The 24,882-nt window shown below is 33.8% G+C and overlaps 1 protein-coding gene across 1 annotated transcript; it reads right to left on the bottom strand.

The window, feature by feature from the left end:
• Window positions 1–6,229: 6,229 nt before the first annotated feature.
• pll (serine/threonine-protein kinase pelle) lies at window positions 6,230–20,130 on the bottom strand. Its single transcript, XM_068769494.1, has 10 exons — window positions 19,942–20,130; window positions 18,576–18,798; window positions 15,952–16,028; window positions 14,700–14,774; window positions 12,720–12,885; window positions 11,018–11,158; window positions 10,133–10,259; window positions 9,272–9,436; window positions 7,570–7,766; window positions 6,230–6,508 (listed from the first exon to the last, which is right to left on the bottom strand). Exons 1-10 carry the CDS (start codon window positions 20,059–20,061, stop codon window positions 6,330–6,332), a joined length of 1,470 nt encoding a protein of 489 aa, XP_068625595.1. The 5' UTR covers window positions 20,062–20,130; the 3' UTR covers window positions 6,230–6,329.
• Between the last annotated feature and the right edge of the window lie 4,752 nt (window positions 20,131–24,882).

Below are 24,882 nucleotides of genomic sequence, written 5' to 3'. Positions count from 1 at the left end.
GCAATCATTCACAAATTTAACAGTAGACAATTCATGAACACGCCAAGCCATTGGTTAAATAGCGTTGGGTAATCAGGAATGATCAAAATAAGAGCAATAATACGAATCAGCGCTGTGAAAAATAAAACGCATGTAAACACATCCTTATTTTTATCACTAACTACAGTACCCGGCGATAAATATTGCACATTGACTTTTGGAAAGAGACAATCGGCTAATTTTGGCTTCGTAGAGAGTTATCTCTGTCGCTCGAAATATAACGACTGACAAAACGTCACGTAGATAGTGGTGGAACAGAGATAGTGCTCTACGAAGCCGAAATTCTCTTTCCAAAGGTCGATGTGCGATGTAGTGTGGGACAGAGATAGTTCTCTACGAAGCTGAAATTAGCCGATTGTCTTTCCAAACGTCGATGTGCGATATTTATCGCCGGGTACTGTATTGAGATAGTTGTGCATTTGGTACAGGGTGGGTATTAGAGCATTACCTTTAAAATCATGCGAACAAACTTGCTCTTATAGATGTAAACTTGTCAGGTTTTTTGGGCATGGCATAACCTAGAATAACAGGCAGTGCGGGCCACGAGAGCCAGTAAGTAAACATATGACTCCATGACTTCATTTATCTATATGTATTTTGGGATTGATGTCTTTGAGTATTGATCTGAGAATTAAAATTATTCAATGTTTAAATACACTAAAGTTTTGTAATTAAAATAAAAAAGTATTTGTTTTGGAAGCCATTACTATACTAATCCTGCAAACGTGCCGACTTGTGTTGATCTTCCGGAACGAGTCGAGATAGTTTTGCAATGTATTTAATGTATCCACAATAAAACCGACATTAGGAAAATGATGATGTTTTACCTATATGAGGTTTGTATTCCAAATATTAAAAGTAATGTGGCCATTTTTATAATTATTAATACATAAAAGAAAAACGGGTTTTCATATTACGTGTCAGTTATTTGAATGTTGTTATATCTGTATTTAATACTATATACGAAAGGAAATCTGAAAAATTGTTACAAAATTAATCGTACATTTGATATTTGGACTTTCTGACGTCACAAGCCCTGTATTACGGTGCCACGTCTCACTTTTGTTTATACATTTGGCAGATGTTCTAGATTATTCCGAGTCATATGGAACTTTAATAGGATTAATTTACCAAAATGTTTACAACATTGAAATTCATGAAATCTCTAGAAGTAAGACTACGTTTTAGTATACTTGTGTGTTAGTGTTGTTCATGTTATCTGATATTAATAATCGTTTTAATTGACAATGTGATTTCTCTATGGACTGATTGCGTTATAACAGGGGTCGTAAACCTTCGGATGAAGAGCGAGAGAGCGAAGCCGCGACTCAGTTTCGTATGCAAATATTAATATATATCCGTATCAGCGAATAGATGCCCACTGCAATGCAAAGGTTTCCCCCGAAAATCCGATCTTGTGTTACCCGCCTCCACCTTATATATATAGATATATAGTATTATATATCATAGTATATATAGTAAATTAAACATCCTTTGTATTGCATTGTTTTTTGAAAGTAAAGAAACTAACCAATGAAACTTTCAAGTCAAATGCAATGTTTTTTCAAAAAATTTCTGAAACTGCAGTGTTGTATGTAAATGTTCAATTGTTATGAGTGATTATGTAATAATAGTTTGTATTTTATCTAAATACAGAGCAGTGGTAGCCCAGCGGATTGAGACTTCGATCTTTGGTCGCAGGTAGATTCCTCGGATATAATGTTATATAATTTAACACTGTACATTAATAACATAGGGTTGCCACTACTTACAAATAGGTTTCCAGTGATTGGGTAACAGCGTCCTCTGCGTACCATAATACAATACTGTAATTGCACCCGCCTGCCAAGCGTGGCGATTATATATCCCTACATATATATATATATATCTCTGGGGTGGCCTATGCCTTGCATTGGGCAAGTAACTTTATTTTATTTAGTGTTTGCAACAAACATTTTTGTCGTAATAACTTTATACTGTGTGTTCTTCAGACTAAAAAGGTTGCCGACCCCTTCGCTATTCAATTTCTGAAAGCATTATTGGTAAATTTAATTTTGACGAAAATCATATTATTTTTAATTGTTAAACACTGAATGGATGAAACAATGAATGCTTTCAGAAATTGTTTATAGCAGAAATTGTTGTGGTGATTAATAGATATATTTTTGTCGCGATAATGTTCAGAAAAAACAACTGAAATTGAAATTGTAAACCGCGATATTATGCCATAGTGATAAAAACTGAAATTTAAAATTTATTCGCATATCATATTACATTTTTAATATAAAATACCTTGCGAGTAATGTTATGGGATCTCTTAAATTACATGCCAGTAAGAAAAATGCCACGAAACCTCACTAATGTTACACTAAATTATTTACGTGTTTTTGCCAAATTATTCCTGCCTTTGGAGTTTCGAAATTGTCTATGAATTAAGATAACTTTCATAGTGATGTCTTAGATAACAGGTTCCCAGGCTTTATTTCTCTTAGACCTCTCTTAAACCTAGTTTCGGTGGACCTCCTGTAGTAGCTCTATTTCTACCAAAATCTTACGACTGAGTTCCTATAACGAATTTAAGTTTTCTTAGAAAAATTGTCGAAATTCCAATTGTGTTTTGTGTGTGATAATTTGGTGAAGAATGAATTTCATGCGCATGCAAAAACACACACACCATAAGTGGTATTTAGTGTCTTTATACGTCTGAATAAACATTATAAACAGCTGCTTTGTTAGTGTCGATATATTTTACTAAATATGGGAAAATGCAAGGTTTTACAAGTCGTGTAACTTTTATATGAAGTAAAACCAACATTTTAGTTCTTCATTATCGATAGCAGATATTAGGGGGACCGGAAAGTAATGTCGTTTCTGTCGATATATTTTACAGAAAAACTGATTGTTTACCGCTCCGGTATTGAAAATTTGTATACTAGAAGGCAAAAGGTTGTTGATAACGATGGTAATATATTGTTGATTAGGAATAAATACTTGTTAAAAATGTAGTCGTGTGAATTGAACTTAAGAAAGCGACATTACTTTCCGGTCAACCTAATACATTATTATAGACGTGTCGTTTATGAATTGTGAGCTCGGGTTTCTTGGATCTTGGGGGCCCGTCAGGACATTTTTTGGGAACAAAGGTCTTAGACAAATGAAGATATTTCATGATTAAATAAGTTTATTTAACTGTCTTTTAGAAGCAATAACAGTTTTTTGTATTCATTTTAAAATTCTATCGGGTCCAGTATTAATATCTAGTATGGTTTGAATGAATATAAAATTTATATATTTAACCTTAGTGTGGTTTCAGCTGTTTTTATAACCGGCGTGTACATGAAACGTAATTGTAATTTTCAAATTAAATTTAATTTCCGTTATTATTCCCTGTTTAGGCATTATACACGCCGGTTATATCTTTCTATGACATTAGTATGTAAAATGTCAGTGTATATTGTATAAAGGTTATGTAACAATAAAACTATATTTTGATTGACAAGTTTTAGCTTATTATTTTATCCTTATAGGTTTTCCTCTCTAATCGTTTCATACAGTTCATTATTGACCACGTGGGATTCTTCCTAGAGCCGGTAGGTCTTGGAGGTCCAAAAACAGCTTGAAGTCCAAAATAGAAGTGTGTATATTGACCAAACAGCCTATATTTATAAATTTCTTAACCCTTCATATGCCGCAACATAACGCCTGCCATGTTATAAATAGTAATAAGTAAAACATGTAAGAATAAAATGTAAATTAGAAGTAAAATATAGTAAGGAACAAACCAGTAAACAAAAATTGTCACTGTGATAAAATTAAAGAACTGCGAAACATAAATATAAGAGAAAAATTTAAATAAAAAATCTGTTATATAGCAAATTGTAAATAGACCTAACTGCGGTGATTGAGGATGGATGAAATGGTAATCAGAGTGGAAGAAAAAGATAGAACTGTGGAAAGAAAGAGTAGCAAGATAGATATTGTGAGGAATGAAAGAAGAGAATGGAAATAAAAATAGGGAAAGTGAAAAAATTATTAATAAAAAATGAAATCCATGTCCCCCAATAAGATAGGGGTGGAAGGAGAGGTCCCCGGCCAAAAAACATGGCGCCTATCAGTGTCGGGAACGATTTTTTAAAATGATAAATAAAATATTATTGTTTATGATCCTGTGGTCTGTGGTACATCGAGAGCAAGCGATTTTAGGTTGCATTTTTAAGTAGATTTGACATAATGTAGCCTACTTTATTTCGGGACAGATGTGACCCATTCGCACCTGGGGAGTTAGGACAGATATGTCCATAAGCAGTTGACGGGTTAAAAATATGAAAGCAGTATTTAACCAATAACACAAAAATGTCAGCCAATCACAAGGCGAGAAACATTGTAAAGCGCTGTCTCTTTCGCACGACGTAAAAATAAGGCAATTTCACGTGGGATTTAAATAGTTCTTCAAGGCGTGCTAAAAAGCATACTTCGAGAAGGCCTCTTCCCACCCCAACCCCTTCATAGCAAACGTCACTCGCTTAACCCCCGAAACCTCCTTTAGAAACCTCATACGGCGTCCTAAAGACGTCCTTACGGATCCTGCGATAGAATGTTGATGTGTGAGGCGAATGGATTGTGGGACAATCCATTCGCCTCACACATCAACCACTCTACTAACGACACGGCATAGCTGTCTACATTGTTCTGACCTTGAGCGCTCTTATAAAGCCCATCGACCACGTTTTTTTATAAGGTCAAAATTAAAACAGCAATATATAGAAAAATAACTTTAATAAGCATAAAACATTTAACTCTAATATATAAATCAACAGTTTGAGCTTAGTAATGTAAATATTTTAAATATAAAAATATATTTATTGTAAATAATTTATAAATATTTTTTGAAACAGTTACATTGCTGTAGTTTCTTATCACAAATTTTATAATTATATTATTGAATTAATGCACCAATACGCCTGGGTATGTTTTATGTGCTATGACTTTTTATTATAGAGTATAAAAATATTGTCTATGATTTCACAATACATACTTAGCTATAGTTCGTTTTGTCTTACTCAACACGTACAATTTACAAAAAACATTGTACAGATTTAAATCACGCTAGTTGTAATTATAACAAACTTCGAAAAACAATTTTGGCGACGGACAATATACCAAAGTAATATTCATTGATGTAAATGAAAAAAAACATTTCGTTAAATCATAAAAATCGATTTTGTTCTTCGATTAATATTCAAAGGTACAATGATAAGGTAGTTATTGGATCCCTTTCCCATCCAATATAGCAACCTTTTACACAGACCTTTTCATAATAAAATTTCTTAAAAAAATACTATTCTTGTCACAGTAGATATATGTGTAAATTACCTCAAATATCTTGATTTTTCGCCAACACTACAATATTACAATTACGTTCACTTTTAAAACAGTAACCACAAACAAAAGCTAGTTTTAAGTTATTATAACATATTAAAAACTTGCATTTTAACACCATTAAGCTTATAGGCACGTCAGGAAAATATATGGCAACACTAAGAGAATAATCAAGATGGCGCCCAATGTCAGGGCGTACTTAAGACAGTCTGAGGGCTATAAGAACGATGCAAACGTAGTAATTATTAATTCTAATTCACGGACCCTTCGGCTCAGTGAACTCAGTACCGATGAAGCTGTAAAAGCCTTAGGGCTAACAGCATTAACATCTTTAGAAACAATACAGTAATTATTTATGAAACAATTATTAATAGTTAAATTGCAATTATCAATCAAAAGTGTTATTAACGGTAGTGCTAGATTGTTTATCGCTCTTTAAACTACGCATTGTTTATAAGGCATTGGACAAGGCTAAGGTCAGTAAATTAGGCCGAAGATCCTACAAGCATTATGTTCTTAGCAAACATAAATACTCATTTATTATTAAACTTACATTAATAATGGCAATACTTATTAAGTACTGATAATATTTCTAAATATACTATATTTTGTACACCTAGTTAATATATTTGAAACACTTTCACTAGTTTATAAATTTCACCAGTGTAAGGGACAGATAAAATAGTGTCATCAGTTGTAAATTTCTAAAGATGTGTTTACAAATTTTTTAAAATGTATATCAGGAACAAATATTACGTATCTAATTATATCGACGTACAGTACCCTGCAATAAATATTGCACATCGACCTTTGGAAAGAGACAATTGGCTAATTTCGGCTTCGTAGAGCTTTATCTAATTGACTTTTAATTCTTACAGTTGACGACACTTTTGACTGCGACTGTACATGCTTTAGCGAGAGTCGGGGAACTCTGGTGTGGCCAATGCGTCCAATCTCTTGTAGACACGTAGCATGGTGGGACGCTGTTGCCTGTCATACTGCGTGCAATGTAAACCTATAGAAATGAACTCGCAGCAGAGCTCGACATTCGACAACGGTGTACCTCGTAAATTTCTGTCTTCCAAGGTACCTATAAAAATAATAATAATTAATGTATATTTATAATATAATATAACTAGCTGATCCCGCAAACGTTGTTTTGCAAAAAAAATTGATATTTTAATTTACAAATAAAAAATAAGGGTTGATCGTAGAGGGGTGAAAATTTATGGTTGTATGTATTCTTGTATGCTGTATCATAAAAAAATAAAAACAAAAAATTTCGTTAAAAAAATAAAATTTTTTTTTAAGTGTGAACAACCTTTATCACTTAGGGGTATAGAAAATAGATAGTAGCCGATTCTCAGACCTACTGAATACGCATATTAAATTTGGTAAAAATCAGTCAAGCCGTTTCAGAGGAGTTCAAGTTCGAACACCGTGACACGAGAATTTTATATATTAGATGATTATATGGTATAATAACAAGCATTTTCAAAATTCGAATGACTACATGTTAAAATTAAATATTGTTTATTATCTGTCCCCGTAGACTGTAATGCCAGAAGTTATTGGCCTGTCGCATTGCAATAGAAAAAAAAATAAGATTAATCTTTTTATGCAAAGTAATAGGTGTAAAATCTTTAAAACTTTTTGCACCCAAATGAGCTTTTATATTTAAACTAAATATTTTATAATGAACACTATAAAGGTTGATTGAATGCAGAAGATTTAAAACTGACAATTTAGCAATGTATTGACCCCGTAAAGTTTTTATAACCAATCAGCCTGTATCATTATCTACCCAGGATATTGATACATCATGAGAAGAATTTCAGAAGAGTCCAATTTGAATGCAAATAGGAGATCATCAAGCTAAAAGCTACTTCATCATGTAAAGCTATGAGAGGCTTTACGGACAAATCATTCCCGAGCTTTTTGTGTGGGTCATATAATTTGTAAATTACACACATAAATAAACAAATATAACTGACATCAGGTTTGGCCATCTTAAATCGAAGCCTTTTTTAAAAAGAAAAGTCAAAGAAAATACTTAGTCATTTCACGGAACATTTACAAAATAAAATTACTAAATAACTCGACTGCATATAAAAAAGGACTTTGTTACATAGTCATAAAGTTCATATTCACCTAAATCAATGCTTTCGCGATCTTGTAAGTAAAGAATATAATCCTTTAACAGCTGGAAACGTCTAGTTCTGTCCATGGCGGGTAGTGCTGTGGCCAGCTCTAGCATCACTACCCCGTAACTGAAGACGTCTACCGCTGGGGAGAGGTAGTGGGAGCGCAGATATTCGTCGGGTAGGTAGGGTCGAGTACCGTGAACTCTGCAATGAGACACATTGCAAATAATTTACATTCGATACTATTATTACACTTATTTTTTTAAATCGGTACAACGTTTTCACAGACAATAAATAGACTTTTTTAAACGATTATTTTATTCTAGCACAAACGCTAAAAAAAAGTTTAATTTTATTTTTGAATGTGCTTTATACACTTGTAACTAATATAAACAAGAATAAAATACACTTTAGTGAACGTTATAACCCATGATTGAGGTCCAATACTTAATAATACTTGTAATAAAATTGGTTTTTCAGAACGTGTGGTTTTCTAAAATTTAACGGACTTGAGACAACCGTGTCGACCTGGAAAAAATAACCACCAAGTTTGACGACCTACACCAGGCATCTCGCAGCTGCAACTTAGAAATACAGAATATCCCTGAAAAGAAGGCTGAAAATTTAGTCCATCTATCCTAAATTGGAAAAATGTTCGGTGTGAAAATTAGGGAAAGTGACATAAAATCTGTCCATCGCGTTGCTCAAGGAAAAATCACTTAAATAAAACTATGAACAATGAAAAGATTTACAGGCGTTAAATATGTAATATTGATAATACTAAGATAAGACTATTACAATAGTTTTGCTAGTTCAGCAGTGAGTGTTAACAAGTCATTTAAGACCTCATAAGTCCACACGCTAACATTTTGCAGGACACTTATTTCGTCCTAGAAACTATGAACGTTCGGTTTACCACAAGAATAAGTTCAAATCACAATATTTATATATGTTTTATATTGAGGAGTAATGCAAACAAGACCGGACAGTTTAACGTCTCAATGACATATAATGTTAAAGGAACAATCAAGGTGTCGTCGGCTGCATTCAATTGCGAGTCAAACATTGTCACGTGTAGCGCTAGTATTAATAAAGTTTAACCGCATGGTGGGGTGATCGCGAGGTTAGGAACCACCATTAGCGGTAGCTTGCTATCTGCATGGCAGCTCTAGCTCCCGTGATGGAAATCGGGAAGATAGTATACCTACAAGTCTGGTATCAAATCCAGATAATGCATTGATTGCCTGTAAGAAATCGGCTCTTATGATAAGACCATTGTTTGCCTATTCTATTTTCCTATCATCATCATATCAGCAGATATACGTGCACTATAAGCCTTAAGCTTCCCGAAAAGACCGCCACGATGACCGGTCTGACGAGCAATTCTTCGAGCTACTTCCGTGATGTTTGTTTTCTACGGAACTGTTCATTTCTGATTCGATCTCGATTGATTGACTTGATTCGATTCTTTACATTCATTCATAAAGTACTGTGAATGATTAAATTAAAGTTAATTTAAAAAATAAAATCGTTTCTGTCGATATATTTTACAAAAAAATCGATTGATTTTTACCGCCCCCACATTAAAAATTTTTATACTGGCAAAAGGTTGTTGATAACGAAGGCGAATATATTGCTGATAAGAAAGAAAACTTGTTAAAAATGTAGTCGTGTGAATTTAACTAATTACTCTAGAAATTTTTAGTTACCTGGACACCTTCAAGTGGGTTCTCTCCTCCCCATAGGGTCCTTTTCTCGCCAGACCGAAGTCACCTATCTTAGGCATGATGCACTGGTCGAGGAGTATGTTAGCTGGCTTTATATCGCCGTGTATGAGAGGAGTGCCCGCCATCGTGTGAAGATATTGAAGCCCCCTAGAAACAAAATAAAAGGGGGTCTGAAATTTACGTCAATCTATAAGGACTTTTGTTAAAGTCGAAATACCCTGGATGGAGGTCCTGTACCTTTGTACTTGACGTCATATGACAGGAATGATGAAACAAAAAAATCTTCTCAGACGTGATGCGCTATTGTCCGAGTGGTGTCATCAGTTTGATTTAAGAAACTGAATCTGATGAAGATATTCAAAACAAATACTAAATTTATAAATTTCATCGAAGAAGCATTCTCAGTGGTTGCTGCGTAGATCTTTTATCTACTTTTTTATATTAAAACTTGTTTCTTAAAAATCACCACTACTAAATGTTAAAATAATTGACGATTTTAAAGTGAATGTAAATGCCTATTTGTATAAGGATTTGAAAGCTAAGTCAGTCAAAATCTTCAAGTACGAAAATAGTTACGTCGCTTTGTTGAACAGGTATCATACTAAAATAAATTAATTGAGCAGTAATTCCATATTTAATTTAATTTTTACGTAATTATCAATTCATTACCTAATATTTATTAAATATTTATGATATTATATATAAACATTGACCCGGATTTACGCAAATACTGTTAATAAATTTTTAAATGTATCCCTTTTTTTACATTCGAAATTCGAAACATCGAGAACATAAAAATGAATCGATATTTTTTTATTTAAATTTTTTGGATTAAAGTTTTACCTGGCAACACCGTGTGCAATTTTGTATCGTTGCGACCACGTCAGAGGCGGGTGACCGGTCTTACAACGCAGTCGTTTCTCCAACGAGCCCCCTGCCATATATTGGTACACAAGGCATGCCTCTGGACCTTTAAAAACATAAATGTTCTAAGAGAAGATAGGTTTTGATGTCAGGAGATACACTTTTAACAGCCCGAGATACTACAAAATAAACTAACAGCTATTCATGCAGACAACTATTGAATGAATTAGTAAAAAAAAATAGAAAAAGTGATCATCATTTTAGCCATAGATTTCCAATACGACGGTCGGAAGCGGTCTTTACCAGGTCATCTGCTCAGCTCATGGGTAGACATTCAACGCTGGGTTTATCAGCCCGTAGTATACACTATTAAAAGGCCATTTTTGGTCTTGAGTACTACTCTATCATAGTAGCAGAGTCTTTAAATTTGTGGGTAAATAAGTTATATTACTACTTTGTTTCCTTTTTGTCTAGTTTCTTTTATCTGTTTATATAGTTAACATTTCAGCGCTTATTTTGCTATTTTAAAAAATCAATAGATGTCTACATTTTAAAACCTGAAGTTACCTGTCATATAAACTTGCCGATCCTTTGGACTTCTATTTCGTTCATATATGTATCTCATTAGCAGTTCGTTACCTAGAGAATTTCTTAGTGTATTCGTCTCGTGGAGCCACATAAGTGACCACGTTATAGTGCCCTTACAGTAGCACAGATTAGCCGCACCGGATTATTAATAATATTATTTTACTTTTGTTCAATAAATAAAGTGATCACTTTTAAGGATACTTCATTAATTTATTATTTCTGTTCGAATGCAATAACTTCTATAGGAACAGCTATTAACCAATAGATATAACCAACCTCCAAGGCTGTATCCGTACAGTGGTAAAATGTTATCATGACGGTACTGGTTCAGGCACATTTCTCCGATCAATTCTTTATTGTTCTTCCAATCGTTGTTAAGTAAGCGCTTAACAGCGACTGCCGACAGCTTCCACACACCTACAAAAACATAGAAACATCTAGACAAAGATGTCAGAAATTTAAACGTTTTGTCGTCTGTGAACAAAACTATTTTTTTTTTCATTAAACCACTTGAAATCTTACCCAATCATTCAAAAGGAATCGTTAATTATTTTTTATAATTACAGTTCGAATTTTGATTTCCTATACCAACTAAATTTAGCACTACATGAGTTATAAATAACTCTTTTAGCGCCAAGGAGCGCCGTCGCGCTGCTCTCGCTAGTTGTGAAAAATGCCAGCGGCGCGATAGCGCTCTTTTTTGTAGCGCACTTTTGGCAACTATTAAAGTCATATATAATATATCAGCATCATTCCAATAATAATAAAATCACCAGGCTGGAAATTACTTGACTCTTGATTTGATAAAATTTCCAAGACGAAATTTACGACGACGTATGGTATGCAGCAGTAAGAACAGAAGTGCAGTGAAAAGATTCAACATGAATTGCTCCACGTGTGAAAAACGACTGCACGGTGTTCGCAGAGGAAAACACTTTTGTAAATAAATCTTTTTCGTTTGCCATTCACTTTCTGTAATTTTCTTGTCAATAAATATGTTGTATTCAATTTCTGCGTTTATATTATCTTAGTATAAAATTTTCTGAAGAGAATGTTGAAAAAAATTTAGATATGGTGAATTTTTCTCTTGTTCATATAATTAATGGATTTTACATTTAAGCATATATTGGAAAAATATGTTTGGCACTAAAATGGTTAAACCAGAATTATACCGAAAAATTTTACTTAAAATTACAATTACAATAACCTAAAATTCTTCGTTTAGGCCTGGTGTCGTTTATTATCATGTATAGAATTATCATTGTAATAGCGTTAATGGTATGACCTGAGTAAAAAAATATTATTAACACGTTGAACGCCAGACTAAAAACCATGTTTAGTTCAGTGGGCCGCGACGGACACCATGTGACTGCCATCATGTTGGGTCCAAGAGGTCGCGTCGTACACCATGTGTCCGCATCCCCTCGATCACTCCAGAAGCCTCTAGGGAGCCAACGGACAGTGTTTCGACTGTTTTTACCAAGGCATGTGACCCGCGCGGCCCCGCAGAAAAATAATGGGTAAATCGCTGTTTCCGTAAGTCGCCCATTATTTTTAAGGGTTTTACTGACAATATTTGCAAAAAAACACCTTGGCGATTTATTGAAGATTTTCGATTTAATGGAAATATGAAGAAAAGAAATATCATATAAAATACTAATGTCTAACTATAATGATACATAATATAATATATATATTTACATGTACTAATTATAAATACAATAAATAAATCATATCGTGAAGATTCCGTCAGCTTGTTATGCAACGGCTTTCGAACTTTCGCTTTAAACTGCAACGATTTCTGATCATCCTAATATCGAGGTGGAGAAGCGTTCCAGAAAAGAACAGATTATATTGCGAAGGAATGAGTAGTCAGTGCTATGAGAGGGACATCCAAGACGACACGCACACACACACATATATAACATGCATGTAACCTGTAGCAAATAAATAATTTAATTTAAAAATCGTACCATACCTTTGTAGACTTGCCCGAATCCACCTTTTCCTAATAGGTTACTGTCGTTCCAATTATCAGTCGCTGCTTTTAACTCCTCGTAATGCACCATGGGAATGGCGGAAATTTTCTTAATCAGCTCGTCGTCCAGGCCTGGAGGTTTCGGCCCGGTGCAAGATGAATTGTCCTATAGTTATATTATACAAATATTAAAAGTATATACAATATACACTTTATAGAATTCGTGAGTACGGCCCCCTACTAGGAAGCTGACGACGTATGTCAAGGTTCCTAGAAGTCTCTGGCTGTGAAAAGCATGACTGGTCATCGTGGCTATTTCAAGAGAATGCCTATACCTAATAGGGGTGTGCCTATTGGCTGAAATCATAATGAAAGTCTTTCTGACCGCTTCATAAGGAGCCACAGGCCTCTCATAGGATATCTATAATGAATGCCTGTGTCCAGTAGTATATATCTTACGGCTTAATATAATATGATCAAAAATAATAAATCTTTGATCATAAAAAAATAATTCTTACTTTAGTTCTTATTGAAGATCCCTTCGTTACTTTACATCGTGAAACTGAATTAAGATAGGATAAACAATTTAAATTAATAACAATTTTAAAAATTTAGAAGAGCAATAAAATTAATAGAATACGGTAATAAAATAAAAATGTAAATAAAATATTAAAATAAAGAAAAACCAAAGATTAGGTCTTCGTTTTTTCCTATACATTTGTAATTCAAATAAATAAGAATAGACTGATACATCGTTACGGATAGACCTGAATAATTTGAAAGAAGATGAAAGGCGATGCAATGCAGGAAATTTAGAATTAATGAGAATGTTAGATATACACCTATCCCCCGATTTACACGGTAGATACGTTCCTGAGAGAAACAAAAAAAAATTTTCAAGTCAAAACCGTGTAAATCGAAAAGCTTGCAGAAAATGCATAATTTTGCTATTTAACAGTTGTGATTTTTTTCAATATTTTTAGGTGTACACAGAAATAAAAATAAAATGCTTTGACAAGTTAAAATATTTAATATATTACGGAAACACTGTTATTTTATTTAATTACAATACATTAAAAAGAAGAACAAAAAATAAAACCAAAGGTGTTTTATTATCATTTATCACTGTCAGAAATTACTCTCATGTATTTTTTTGGAATTGAAGGTTCCAATTCACTTTCATCACTCGAAGTTATTTGTGCGGATTCGATGTTTGAAGCAGAAATATTTACATTATGAGAGATGGTAATAAAATCGGTTATAAAAACAAAAAAAAACTTATTTGGAAAACCGTGTAAAAGCGAAAACGTGTAAAACAAGAATCGTGTAAATCGGGGGACAGGTGTATTTTAGAAGACTGAATGAACGATTATGTGAAGATCGGAAGAAGAGAGTGAATATAAAAGACACGTGAAATATTTATTAAAAATAAAGTCCATTTAACACAATAAACTAGAGGTGTACAAGAGGCTCCCAAAAACGGGGGCCATTGAAAATAAAACGATCCTGTTTAAATACCATTTGTATATATATACAATGATATATATATATATTTATATATATATATATATAAATGGTAGTGATATATATATCCAAACTACATTTGTAAACATTCTTAAATTTTTGTAAGTATATTATTTCATTATCTAGATACATATCTATTCAACGCTAGATATGAGCCTCTATTGGGGTAAAGAAAAATGTAAACTATTGCTTCCTATCTTTCTATCTTTACTCAAATCTAATCAATTCCCTGTTATTTTTATGACATCATCAACCTACCTTTGTATTGAAACACATCCGTGTCCAATATGCAATAACTTCTATAGGAGTAGATGACCATATATTTTAAATTCTGAAAATCTGTTCATTGACAAAAGTTCAACGACACATGACTAACTTAATAATTACATAGAAATCGCATGTGACAATGTAACCACAAAACGTGCTCCAGTCACAACGAATAGAACAATGGCTTACCATACTCGACTCCGTATTTGATTCGACGTTACTAGATGGACCATTGGTTTCCTTACTGTGAATGTTATCTATACCCTGAAAAATATATTTACAATTATACTAACCAACCAAACATCCATTTTAACTATAAATAAACAATGTTAACAGTAGGGTCTTCTTTCAGAGATAATCATAATTCAATTCATTTAGCAAGTATCATCTGTTAAGAAAGGCAGAAACACATGAGCATTGGTAAACACATAAAGGCAGATTTAACAAATTAAATTATTATCTATAATGTCAGGTATGTCTAGTCTACCTAGGAACAATCCAATCTAGTGTTTATGTACAACATGATAATATTTAATTGATTACGCATCTTTTAACATAAAATGACTAGATTGACCAATGCAGTAAACCGGTGGTAGAGGGCAGTTCTGACCAAACGCCATATGACTATGTCGCCTTAAAGTCATGTTTGGGTCATAAAATACAATTTAGGTAATCAATCGAACAAAACACTTTTATAGTAGGCAATTCGCGTAAAAATAAAATAATGAAATTTCGTCAATTGTAGTGTGTAGGTATTGTTAACCGAATGAAACTTTCAGGGATTACTTTACATAAACCCTAGTAGTTTTTCAGATGTGATTTTTATAATAAAGTCCCTCAAAATCAATATTAATATTAGACTACACTTTTTTTAAAAAAAAACTTGACATGAATCTCAATGTTATTTATAATTTAATGCAGCTATGATTAACTATAGTTACAAGATATATAAGGCCTTGTATTCATCTAGATTGAGGCAAAGAATAACGAACGTAGGCCTTACAGTTACATTGTATCATTAATTTTTTATGGCCCCCGTTATTGGGGGTCTTTCGTTCCCCCATTTTTTTGACACAGGGATATATTTCACAATTTTTTTTTTCGCAAACTTACCCACTTCTCCTTCTCTTTCATCTTTCTTTCATTCTTCATATTATCTATCATTTTCACAACACTCACGCATTACATCCCTCGCCACATGTCTCGAGACTTTAATTATTTACATATCCAATTGACTATTATTATTTTTCTTTCCTTCATCATATTTTAATTTTGTATTATTTTATACAATACTATAGAAAAAAAATTACAAATTCCGAAACCAGTCGAACCATTCAAAATTCAGAGCATACAGGGCCACGTTTCATTACGAATCTTGTTACATTCTGTAAAAATATCCTATAGCTAGCAAGTGTAGGCAGATTGTAGAAATATAAAATACCTTTTGCATTAACATAACCGGTATGGGTATAGACGAACACGTCCCTTCTGCTTTTGCAGTCTCTTGAATTGCAATATCTGTAAATGAAAAATTATATAAATAAATAGTACAAAAGACTATGAAAATGAAATATCAATCAACGATTCGGTAACATTTTTTAATTGACATTTCCAGGAACTACTTGCAGATTTCGTTTTGATGTCGATTTATGGGATATCATATAGTCAAGTTTAGACAATTGGAGACTTCTTTTTTTAAAAAAAAAAACTAAAGAAAGTATAATTGTTGAACTTATAAAGGGTCGATTTTAGCAATCTAAGTTTAAGATAGAACTCTGGTGAGCAGCGGTTCCCTCGGAGCCTAAATTAGAAGTAACTTTATAATTATCGGATGCCTCTCGTGTAAGTTGCTTTTCTTGGACAGGATGTCAGATATTTACACCACCTTCCAGACAGGTTAAGCTAAGCACATTAATCTGCAATAAGTCGTCTGTTGTGTTTATAACTTTTTTCTAAGCTTGTAGCTATACAAAATCACTGTGCGTATAAGTACATCTAATAAGAGGCAAATATAAATTATTAGGTTTTGTTTGCCACCTAGCAGAAAAACATATTTCGAAGAATAACTTTAAATGAGTTTACGTAGAACGTAGCAATTTTTCTCATCACTTTCCTGTTGCTTTGACGCACGCTCCGAGCTTATATAGTGACGAAAGCGTTTTTTGAAATCGACTTATTCATGCTGCGCTCATATAAATGAATCAACTGTTTTATTTATATTGCTTCATTAGTATTCCGTATTATAAATATCTTTTTTACATTGCGCTAATTTTACACAATTATATTGAGAAATCAGTTGACCTGTAGTAACCAATCAGGATACATTCTCATATAATAAACACTTTGTGCAATAACTATAAAGGGTTGCCGTTCACATGTTTCCAGAGTATGGGCAGTAGCGACCTCTGTGTATTTTATTACCAAACTGCAGTCCCTAAGCCGCCTGTCAATAGTGGCAATTATGTTATATCCCCCACAGATACTTTTGCGGGAGATCTGTGTTTTATAGTGCATTTGATGTGTTTGAAGGTGTGCTGCTAGTCGATTTAGGTTTTGTGTAGCTTCATCTAAATTCAGTCCGCAGAAACAGGTCTGTAGACTAAAAATTTACGCTGGGTGATCGTACCACAGCTACAATAAAGACGCACGCACGAAGAGACTATGCCCGTGTATTAATATAGTGTAGTGAATGAGGTGTAGTGCAAGTTATACGAAGCGAGGACTACTCAGCGGACGGGAGCGACACGGGCCTCTCCAGACCGCCCTCGCTTGAACGTGGGTTAGGCGGGCGCAGCCGCCGAATCATGAGTATAAGTGTGATGACTATTCTGTACCTCGTGCCCCATGGGGGCTCGTCGTAAGGGTCTTGTAGTGGGCGTCAATTAGCTAAAAAGAAACGCTACACAACAACATTGTTTATTAAGACCCCCTGTTTAATGAAGCAGTAAGTTTCAATAACGCTTTTGACCCAAAAAAAAAACAATATATTTGTCATGAATTAAATAGTTCCCAAAGTGGTCCTGGTGGAGATGCACAGAGTCCATGTGGTTCAGAGGAGACTTGACCGGAGCCTAGGCAGGCGAGAAAAAATTGAAGAATCCCAATTCTAAATTGAGGGTCTATGAAAATTTTATTCGCTTTCGATATATCTATATTGGGTTAACCTATATAAGCATATATTTTTTTGAGAATATAGTCGAATTAAAACTGCAGTCTCACGACGCTGGTAGAGTGGAAGCTGGTTTAGTGGGAACGGCGCTTACAGTGTTATGACTGTCTGCAGTGTGTGATATGTGGCGCTTAAATTGTGAGAACGTAAAATGATATCAGTGAGAACGTCATTATGGCGCCTTTTGAAGATATTGAAGGAGGCGCGGAAGGTATAGCGAGACGCGCCCGTTCTCAATGGATTAAGGTGCATAAAAGTCTGTCTGTTAAGCAGGGCTGGACGAACTTCTGGACTGTTAGAAAGTCGAGGTAGCTGTGGAGGTCTGTGTTATGTTGGAACCAACATGATTTTGTGAAGTCACAGTTCGGGCAAAATATATTGCAAAAAAAACATTAATATATATGGAATTTTGTATGTAAATAGCTTCAGTGACATCCTAATGTAATGAGTAGCGGATATCACTATTTTCTATCGGGCGAATGCTATGTATAGGCCTCTTCAATAGATCGCTAAGATGACGGGCCATGCGCTGTCGGCTTTTGACAACTTCCAGCGACTTTAACTATATCGTCGCTCCACCTGGTGAGGGGCCTAATCACAGAGAGACCATTCCACATCTACAGCCTCTGGTCTTTGGTTACACAAGCAAGGTGTTCCACCTACTGCCACTTTAGACGAGCAATAAAATAAAATGTAGTAATATTTATAATATAATGTTAGTTAGACAGGTAAAACAGAATTAAAAAAATTATAACAATTATTAACAATAGTTTTCTTGCTCTATCTTACAGCGTCCATGATTATGTGCTTTTCTGAATTTATTATACCTATTACATAACAATTATGGCATTGATAAAAAAAACAATTAATCAAGTTTCAATTTACATATTACTCACCATTACTGACATCCTTTGATTTATCTCCTTTATTATCATATTTGCTAAGTAGTCTGTGAAATCTGTTGTCAACGACTGGTACTAAGCACCTAAGTGCTGGTACATGTTTCATACGATACAGCAGTATAAACAGTTCCTCAACCCTGTGGTTTAGTTGTCCCCAACGGATGAACAGTTGTGCTGTGGGTGAAGATGCTTGCCTTTTTGCCACTTGTTCTATTTCCTATAAGTGAAATGTAAAATATTTATTGTTACCTTATTAACAAAAAAAATACAAAACTAATATAGTCTCTCCCTAATTTTTACTGGACTCACTAATTAAAGTAAATTTTCAAGTTAAGGTCTTGTATTAAATATTTTTAAAAATATTGGAACAATAAAAATTCGTAATTGTAACTTTGTTAACATGTAAATCACATGGGACATTTGGCAATTGTCCATTCTTAAGTCCACTTCAACAAAGTAAAGAAAGGTTAAAAGGGCCAGGGGATGGTCACCCACTAGTTGGACTGATGCAAAAATGTACAACACCTTGCATGGTTCCTTAAAACTTTCACAAAATAGAACAGCCTGGGAATTTAAATACTTACTTTTAAATGGAATCCTTTTGATAATAAAAATAAACAGCATTGTGTATCTAATAGAGTGAATACACCTTAATTATATCTTCTTCACATATAATCATTTATTTATATATATTATATACTCAATAACAAAACAGAGGGGTAAGCCTTCCTCTGTATCTTCACTACTTACATAAATAAAATATAAATGTTTCACCAGATATTATTTATTTGAGATTTAGAATAGTAAAAATCAAATCAGAATGATAATAACTAACATTGACATCTGTAAAATGATTGGTGACCATACAAAAACCATCAGACTATTTTTACTAGCTAGATTGAGAAGAAAGGAGGCTGAGGTTGTGTTCACAACAGGGAAAATATGGTAGCTGAGACTGACATACATGGGAGAAGTAAAAGAAACAAAGTTCTGCATATCACCAATAAAAACTTCTTGTGTTATATGGCATACTTTGCTAGTTAATTAATTAGATATCCTAAAGATCTGTAAATTGTGAAAAGATAATGTCTGTGTAGTACTCCTTTTCGAAAAAAACGCAGCATTTATTATGAGGCCAAGGATATTGGGTCTAAAAAAAAGATTTTAAGAAAAACTTGTTTACGTTAAAACAATTCGTATTATAGATTGTGATATGACCTATCGACTCATACGTGATTTTAAAGCTGATGTTTTTTGTAAAAACCCATTGGAATTCCCACCAATCCCTCTTAATCGGGGTAAACCCAAAAGTCCAAATGATACGTTATAAACACTCGTACGTTAATATCAAACAACTCACATTTACTTCGAAAGGTGAATATTTCATATGAACTCCAGCTAATGTCTTCCATTCGTCGTCATTGTCAAGTAATCTACACAATTCTTTATTTACTTCAAACGGTAACTCATAAATATACATTTTTAAGCACACATTAGTTTGATCTTATAAACAAATTTAACTTTTTTAAGTTAAGACGTCCAACAACAAACGTAATTTGTCACGAACTGTTCATGTCCATCGTTTGACATTGACACTGACAGGCAACAACTTTTTAATGTATTGTATAAATGAATCTAAAGCAAATTTAAAATAAAGAATTTTCGATAATATGTAATATAAATATTTACTAAAATGTTATTAATAAAACCAATACAGTGAATTTTAACTACAAATGTGACTTTTACGAATAAATGTTATCATTGAAAGGTCAGTGTATCTCCCAATAATGACTTACGTAAGCAGAGTCTTTGTGTAATCTCCACCGTGTATTTTTCGTGAATCAGGTATTTGGTAAGAATTGAAAATTTTCATATAAGGTGCACATTTAAATTTTCAGTGCGCACATCGCAACTCCTCAAAGAAGAATCACGTCTATATTTTGACCTTACTATCAACCACATTAATGAATTAATTGCAGGTGACTACTCCGTACTTACAAATCGGTCTAGCCAAGACATTTTTATCATTTGCTACGTAAACCAAAATATTATAGTATTCATCAAAAAGAATTCGGACGCAATTAATTTGCTAAAAATAAGAGCCATATTATAAGCGGTCAAAAGAGGGCCTGCAACTTCCTCCCAATGCCGTCATATACCAGGTAAGTTTTCCTCCGTTGATTACAGAAGCGTTATACTTTCTTTGAACATTTCTCCTTCCAGAGCTAATGCTTTTCGAATTGGCATTAAAGTCAACAGTAGAAATTCTTCTGATTATCCAAACACACATGAAGTGGTAGCTGTTTAATGTAAAAATTACTGGAATTTTTAAAGTTTTTTTTTTATAAAGTGTATTATCACATGGATTACTCATAGGTTCTTTTGTTTCTATAGGTTTAATTCAAGATGCCGAATGTTAACATAAAATGTAATTAACCCATTATGATAAATAAATAGATCTGTAGCGTTTATTTAAGAACGGTTCGTGTAGATCAAACCAAAACACTTTGCTTAAAAGAATGTTTATGCCTTCTAATTAAAATTCGAACGAGGATTTGAATTTGAACGCCGCTAGTAATGCTCCTGTCGTCTTTGCCCTTGAGCTAATTTTTCGGGAACAAATATGTGAACGGGTAGTAGCTTTCAAATAACCGCTACGCGTATATTGGTGACCCCGCCGTGATCTGATACCATTGACCCACTTCGAACAACATGCAGGCAGTCATAATGTCGACGTCCGAAGTCCAGATTATCCCTGAACAGGTAGTGGCAATTTACTACGCCCGTCCCGATGACAACGAAATTCGCGTATGTTCTGAATATGCAAACTTAAACATATGGGCTTATGTTATCTTCTTATACATATGAATTGTAAACTAGATCATGTCAAATCAAATGCCGTATACTTTTCATCGGCTTCTTGTTTTATATATCCGAAATTGCTTATATCAAATTGCTAGGCGCCTATTTGACGTTAATAGCGTAAAAAGTAATAAAATATCAGAAAAGATAAATTTCAATTTTGGTGGATATATAGCTGAGTCTTCATATTTTATCGGACGTTTGCTAATCCGCGAGTTCCTACCGACGCCAAAATAATCCTTTTGTTGACAGACTTCTAGCAACGACCAAAGGGCAACAGGATTATTACTTACATGCCCGTGACTGTGGGTATTATTATAGATAGTTTTATAGAAATGCAGAGGCAACGTTTCTATCATTGAATAAAATCTTTCTGGTACTTGGCGATTTCGTATGTATAAAATGCATTTAAACTGGCAAGTTTTGCGTGTGACTTGACGCAACGAAAATATTTATTAGTCTGTGCTAGACTTGTCGTATCACTTGTAATATTTGTTACTGTCACAAAAATATTACTAATATTACAAAAAGATACAGCTATTCAAGCATTTCCACACTAAAATAATAACAATATAAATACGATTACAGAAACTATTAAGTTAATGAAAATTTTAAATCAACTTAACAATTAAAATACAATTCACTGTTATAACTATATGTCTTAAAATAACACTTAAAAATGAGCTGTAAATTAAATATATTAATAATTATTTACCAATTATTATATACTTAAATAAACAGGCGGACGCGGTGCAGTTACGCCCTCTACTATGTGGACCGACAGCATAGTTAAGATCACGTGGAGTCGCTTGATGCGAGCAGCGCAAGACTGGTCATCGTGGCTGAAAAGAAAAAGAAGATATACTAGAAGAAAACATAACGTAACGATGTGAATAGATTATAAAATTGACTTTAATCGTAAGACATCAAAGACCTAGAATATACAAATCCTAAATTGTAGTGTATCATTGAAAATATTAAAGCGTCACATAAACCAATGCTCCATGTAATAACTGGGTCCAAAGGCACACAATAGACCACGGTCTGTGCTGACATCTAAATGTGTTCAAAATATTTATTATTTAACAGTTGTAGACGAAATAAATAAACAATTTAGGCAAAAGTTTTCTTACATCTTTTTAAGTGTCAAATGATCACTGTTGACCTAGTAGCATTTACAGATTCCGCGAGTTAGAGACGACAGAGTGCAGAGGATGCATAGCTATTGACCTTTTTTAAGGTAACGAAACTACTGGAAGGCCTCTTAGATCATTTACATGGACTCCCCATGCAGTGACTTTGCTCAAGGATTCACGAAAGAGGTACAAAGCTTGGGCTGTCACTCGTTACGCGATTTTCAGATTCAGGGAATTATCGAAAAGGCATTTGCAGTAAAGTTTAAGTCCAAGTAATTTCGCTTCTTCGTGCTCCCCGAACATTCGAGATATAAGCATTGTCAAACAATTTTAAAATTTAAATTGGCCTGTTGAATAAAAACGCTGTTTACCCCTGACTTAAAAGGTATATAAAAAACAGATATTAAAAATATTTGTAAGTACTCATATTATCAATATAAATTAATTTGTGTCGATAAAAAATTTAAATATAATTCACTTATTAATAAACCCAAGTTAAAACGTCTCTGCCAATTATATATTTTAAAGACCACGATTTTTTTTCATATTCTTCAGCGCCTACCAACAAATTCACAGAGATTTTACTTATAAAGATCTTCATATTCTTGGCATTAAGTGACCTATTTTCATACTTTAAAAAATAAATCTGTAATGAAAGACGTAGCATTTCTCCCTGCGTTAAGGCTGTCCGAATTGATAATTATGTTAGACAGATAATATCAACCGACCAAGTCTAGGTTCTGCACTTTGGGGAACCCTTGAGTCGTAATGCTATCCAGCTAATATCGAGGAGTGACGACTCAAGCCGAAGTTCACTCGTGAGGGCCTTTTAGCCTTTGTCATTCCATGAATTGTCCGTCTTGTAGCAGTCTTGTAAAATAGTATTCTTCGCACTTTTTAAATGACAGTACTGAAATTTACTACGAAATAATATATATTTCTTAAAAGCATAAGTTAGACAAAGGTTCAGCTTACAGTTCTGCCAATATTTAGTCTTAAAATTAAATAAAGAAACTATCGACTAGTGTCGAAAGTTAATCTAGTTGGTATACGCAATAAGAATACAATCGAATAATATAGCGATACGCGGCTGCGGTGTGGAACGAGAGGAAACCACGTAATGCTAGATCTGTGGCCCACTTTACAAAAATAGCTTATTTGTATTTACATCGCGTTTAATTTAATATTTTACATCTATTACCGGCATGTGCTACAATTTAATACGCTATTTTTAATACTTACCAATGAGAGCACTATTCGCTGCAAGAACTTATCAGAATATGATAATATCCGCAGAAAAACGAAAGCCACTAACGAAGGATCAAAGACCTGCTCGTCTAAAGGGGCAATGGACAGTCCATAGCGCTCGTGCAACCGTTGACCGTTGAGATCGAAAAGTTCTCAAGTGACGACAACTCTTTGTGGGTAAGTTCATTCAAGTAGCGGACCAACGACATAGAGTTTCATTACGAAATCGAATCAGAAATGATGACATCCAAAGAAGAACTTCATTGACTTCTACGTCGGAAGCTGGTCTGAAATGGCAGCGGGCAAGGCACTTTACTCGTGCAACGGATGGCCATTGGGATCGAAATTGACCACGAACCCGTAGACACGGTAATGATAAATACTAGGGTATTAATGTAATGATAAATACTAGGTGGTAATGATAAATACTAGGTGGACCGATGACAGAGACAAGTTCTCGGAAAGTCGCTGCATGCGGGCAGCGCAGGACTGACCATCGAGTTGATCTTCGGGTAGGACTTTTGCATTGCAGTGGCCACCAATTCGGGTGATGATGATTGACAAACGAGCACAAAAATACTGCGTTGATGAGTGATTGTGTAGATTCTCCTACATGGTAACTTATAGATCAGGAGTGGGCAACCTTTTAAGTTAATAGGCCAGTTCAAACGTAAATTTTTTGTGGTGGACCGCACATAAAGTTACGCATATTAATAATTTACAAAATTTTGTTTATAATAAACATTAGAATTAAAGAATAATTAAAGTTAAAATAAGTAGAGATTTCACGTAAAAATTTATATATATATATAATGTAAAACAAACAAGAGGAGCAAATTAAAATGAAAATCTTTGAAATATTTAATACAGAAGTTAGCCCCTGTACTTTAGATAAGCTGATTAATATAATCCTTTCTAATCGTGCATCACTAAGTCTTGATCGATTGTCATCTTTGATCAATTGTTCCAGTTTAGTACGTACTGACATTCGAAAAAATAAATTCAATTTTAGAATTACTTGGCGGGTCGCATAAGCATGTATAACGGGTCGAAAG

The sequence above is a fragment of the Battus philenor genome, unplaced genomic scaffold, assembly GCF_028537555.1.
Source record: "Battus philenor isolate CCGP_79_NKW_IND1 unplaced genomic scaffold, ilBatPhil1.0.hap1 SCAF_28, whole genome shotgun sequence".
Taxonomy (NCBI): domain Eukaryota; kingdom Metazoa; phylum Arthropoda; class Insecta; order Lepidoptera; family Papilionidae; genus Battus; species Battus philenor.
This window is presented reverse-complemented; position numbering and strand designations above follow the sequence as displayed.

Coding starts and splice junctions, on each gene's coding strand:
- pll (XM_068769494.1), bottom strand. CDS start 20,061: ATGTATATTTATGAGTTACCGTTTGAAGTAAATAAAGAATTGTGTAGA. Junction 16,029..18,575: donor ATCAAAGGATGTCAGTAATG/GTGAGTAATATG, acceptor TTTCATTTACAG/ATATTGCAATTCAAGAGACT. Junction 6,509..7,569: donor TCGCGAAAGCATTGATTTAG/GTGAATATGAAC, acceptor TTATTTTTATAG/GTACCTTGGAAGACAGAAAT.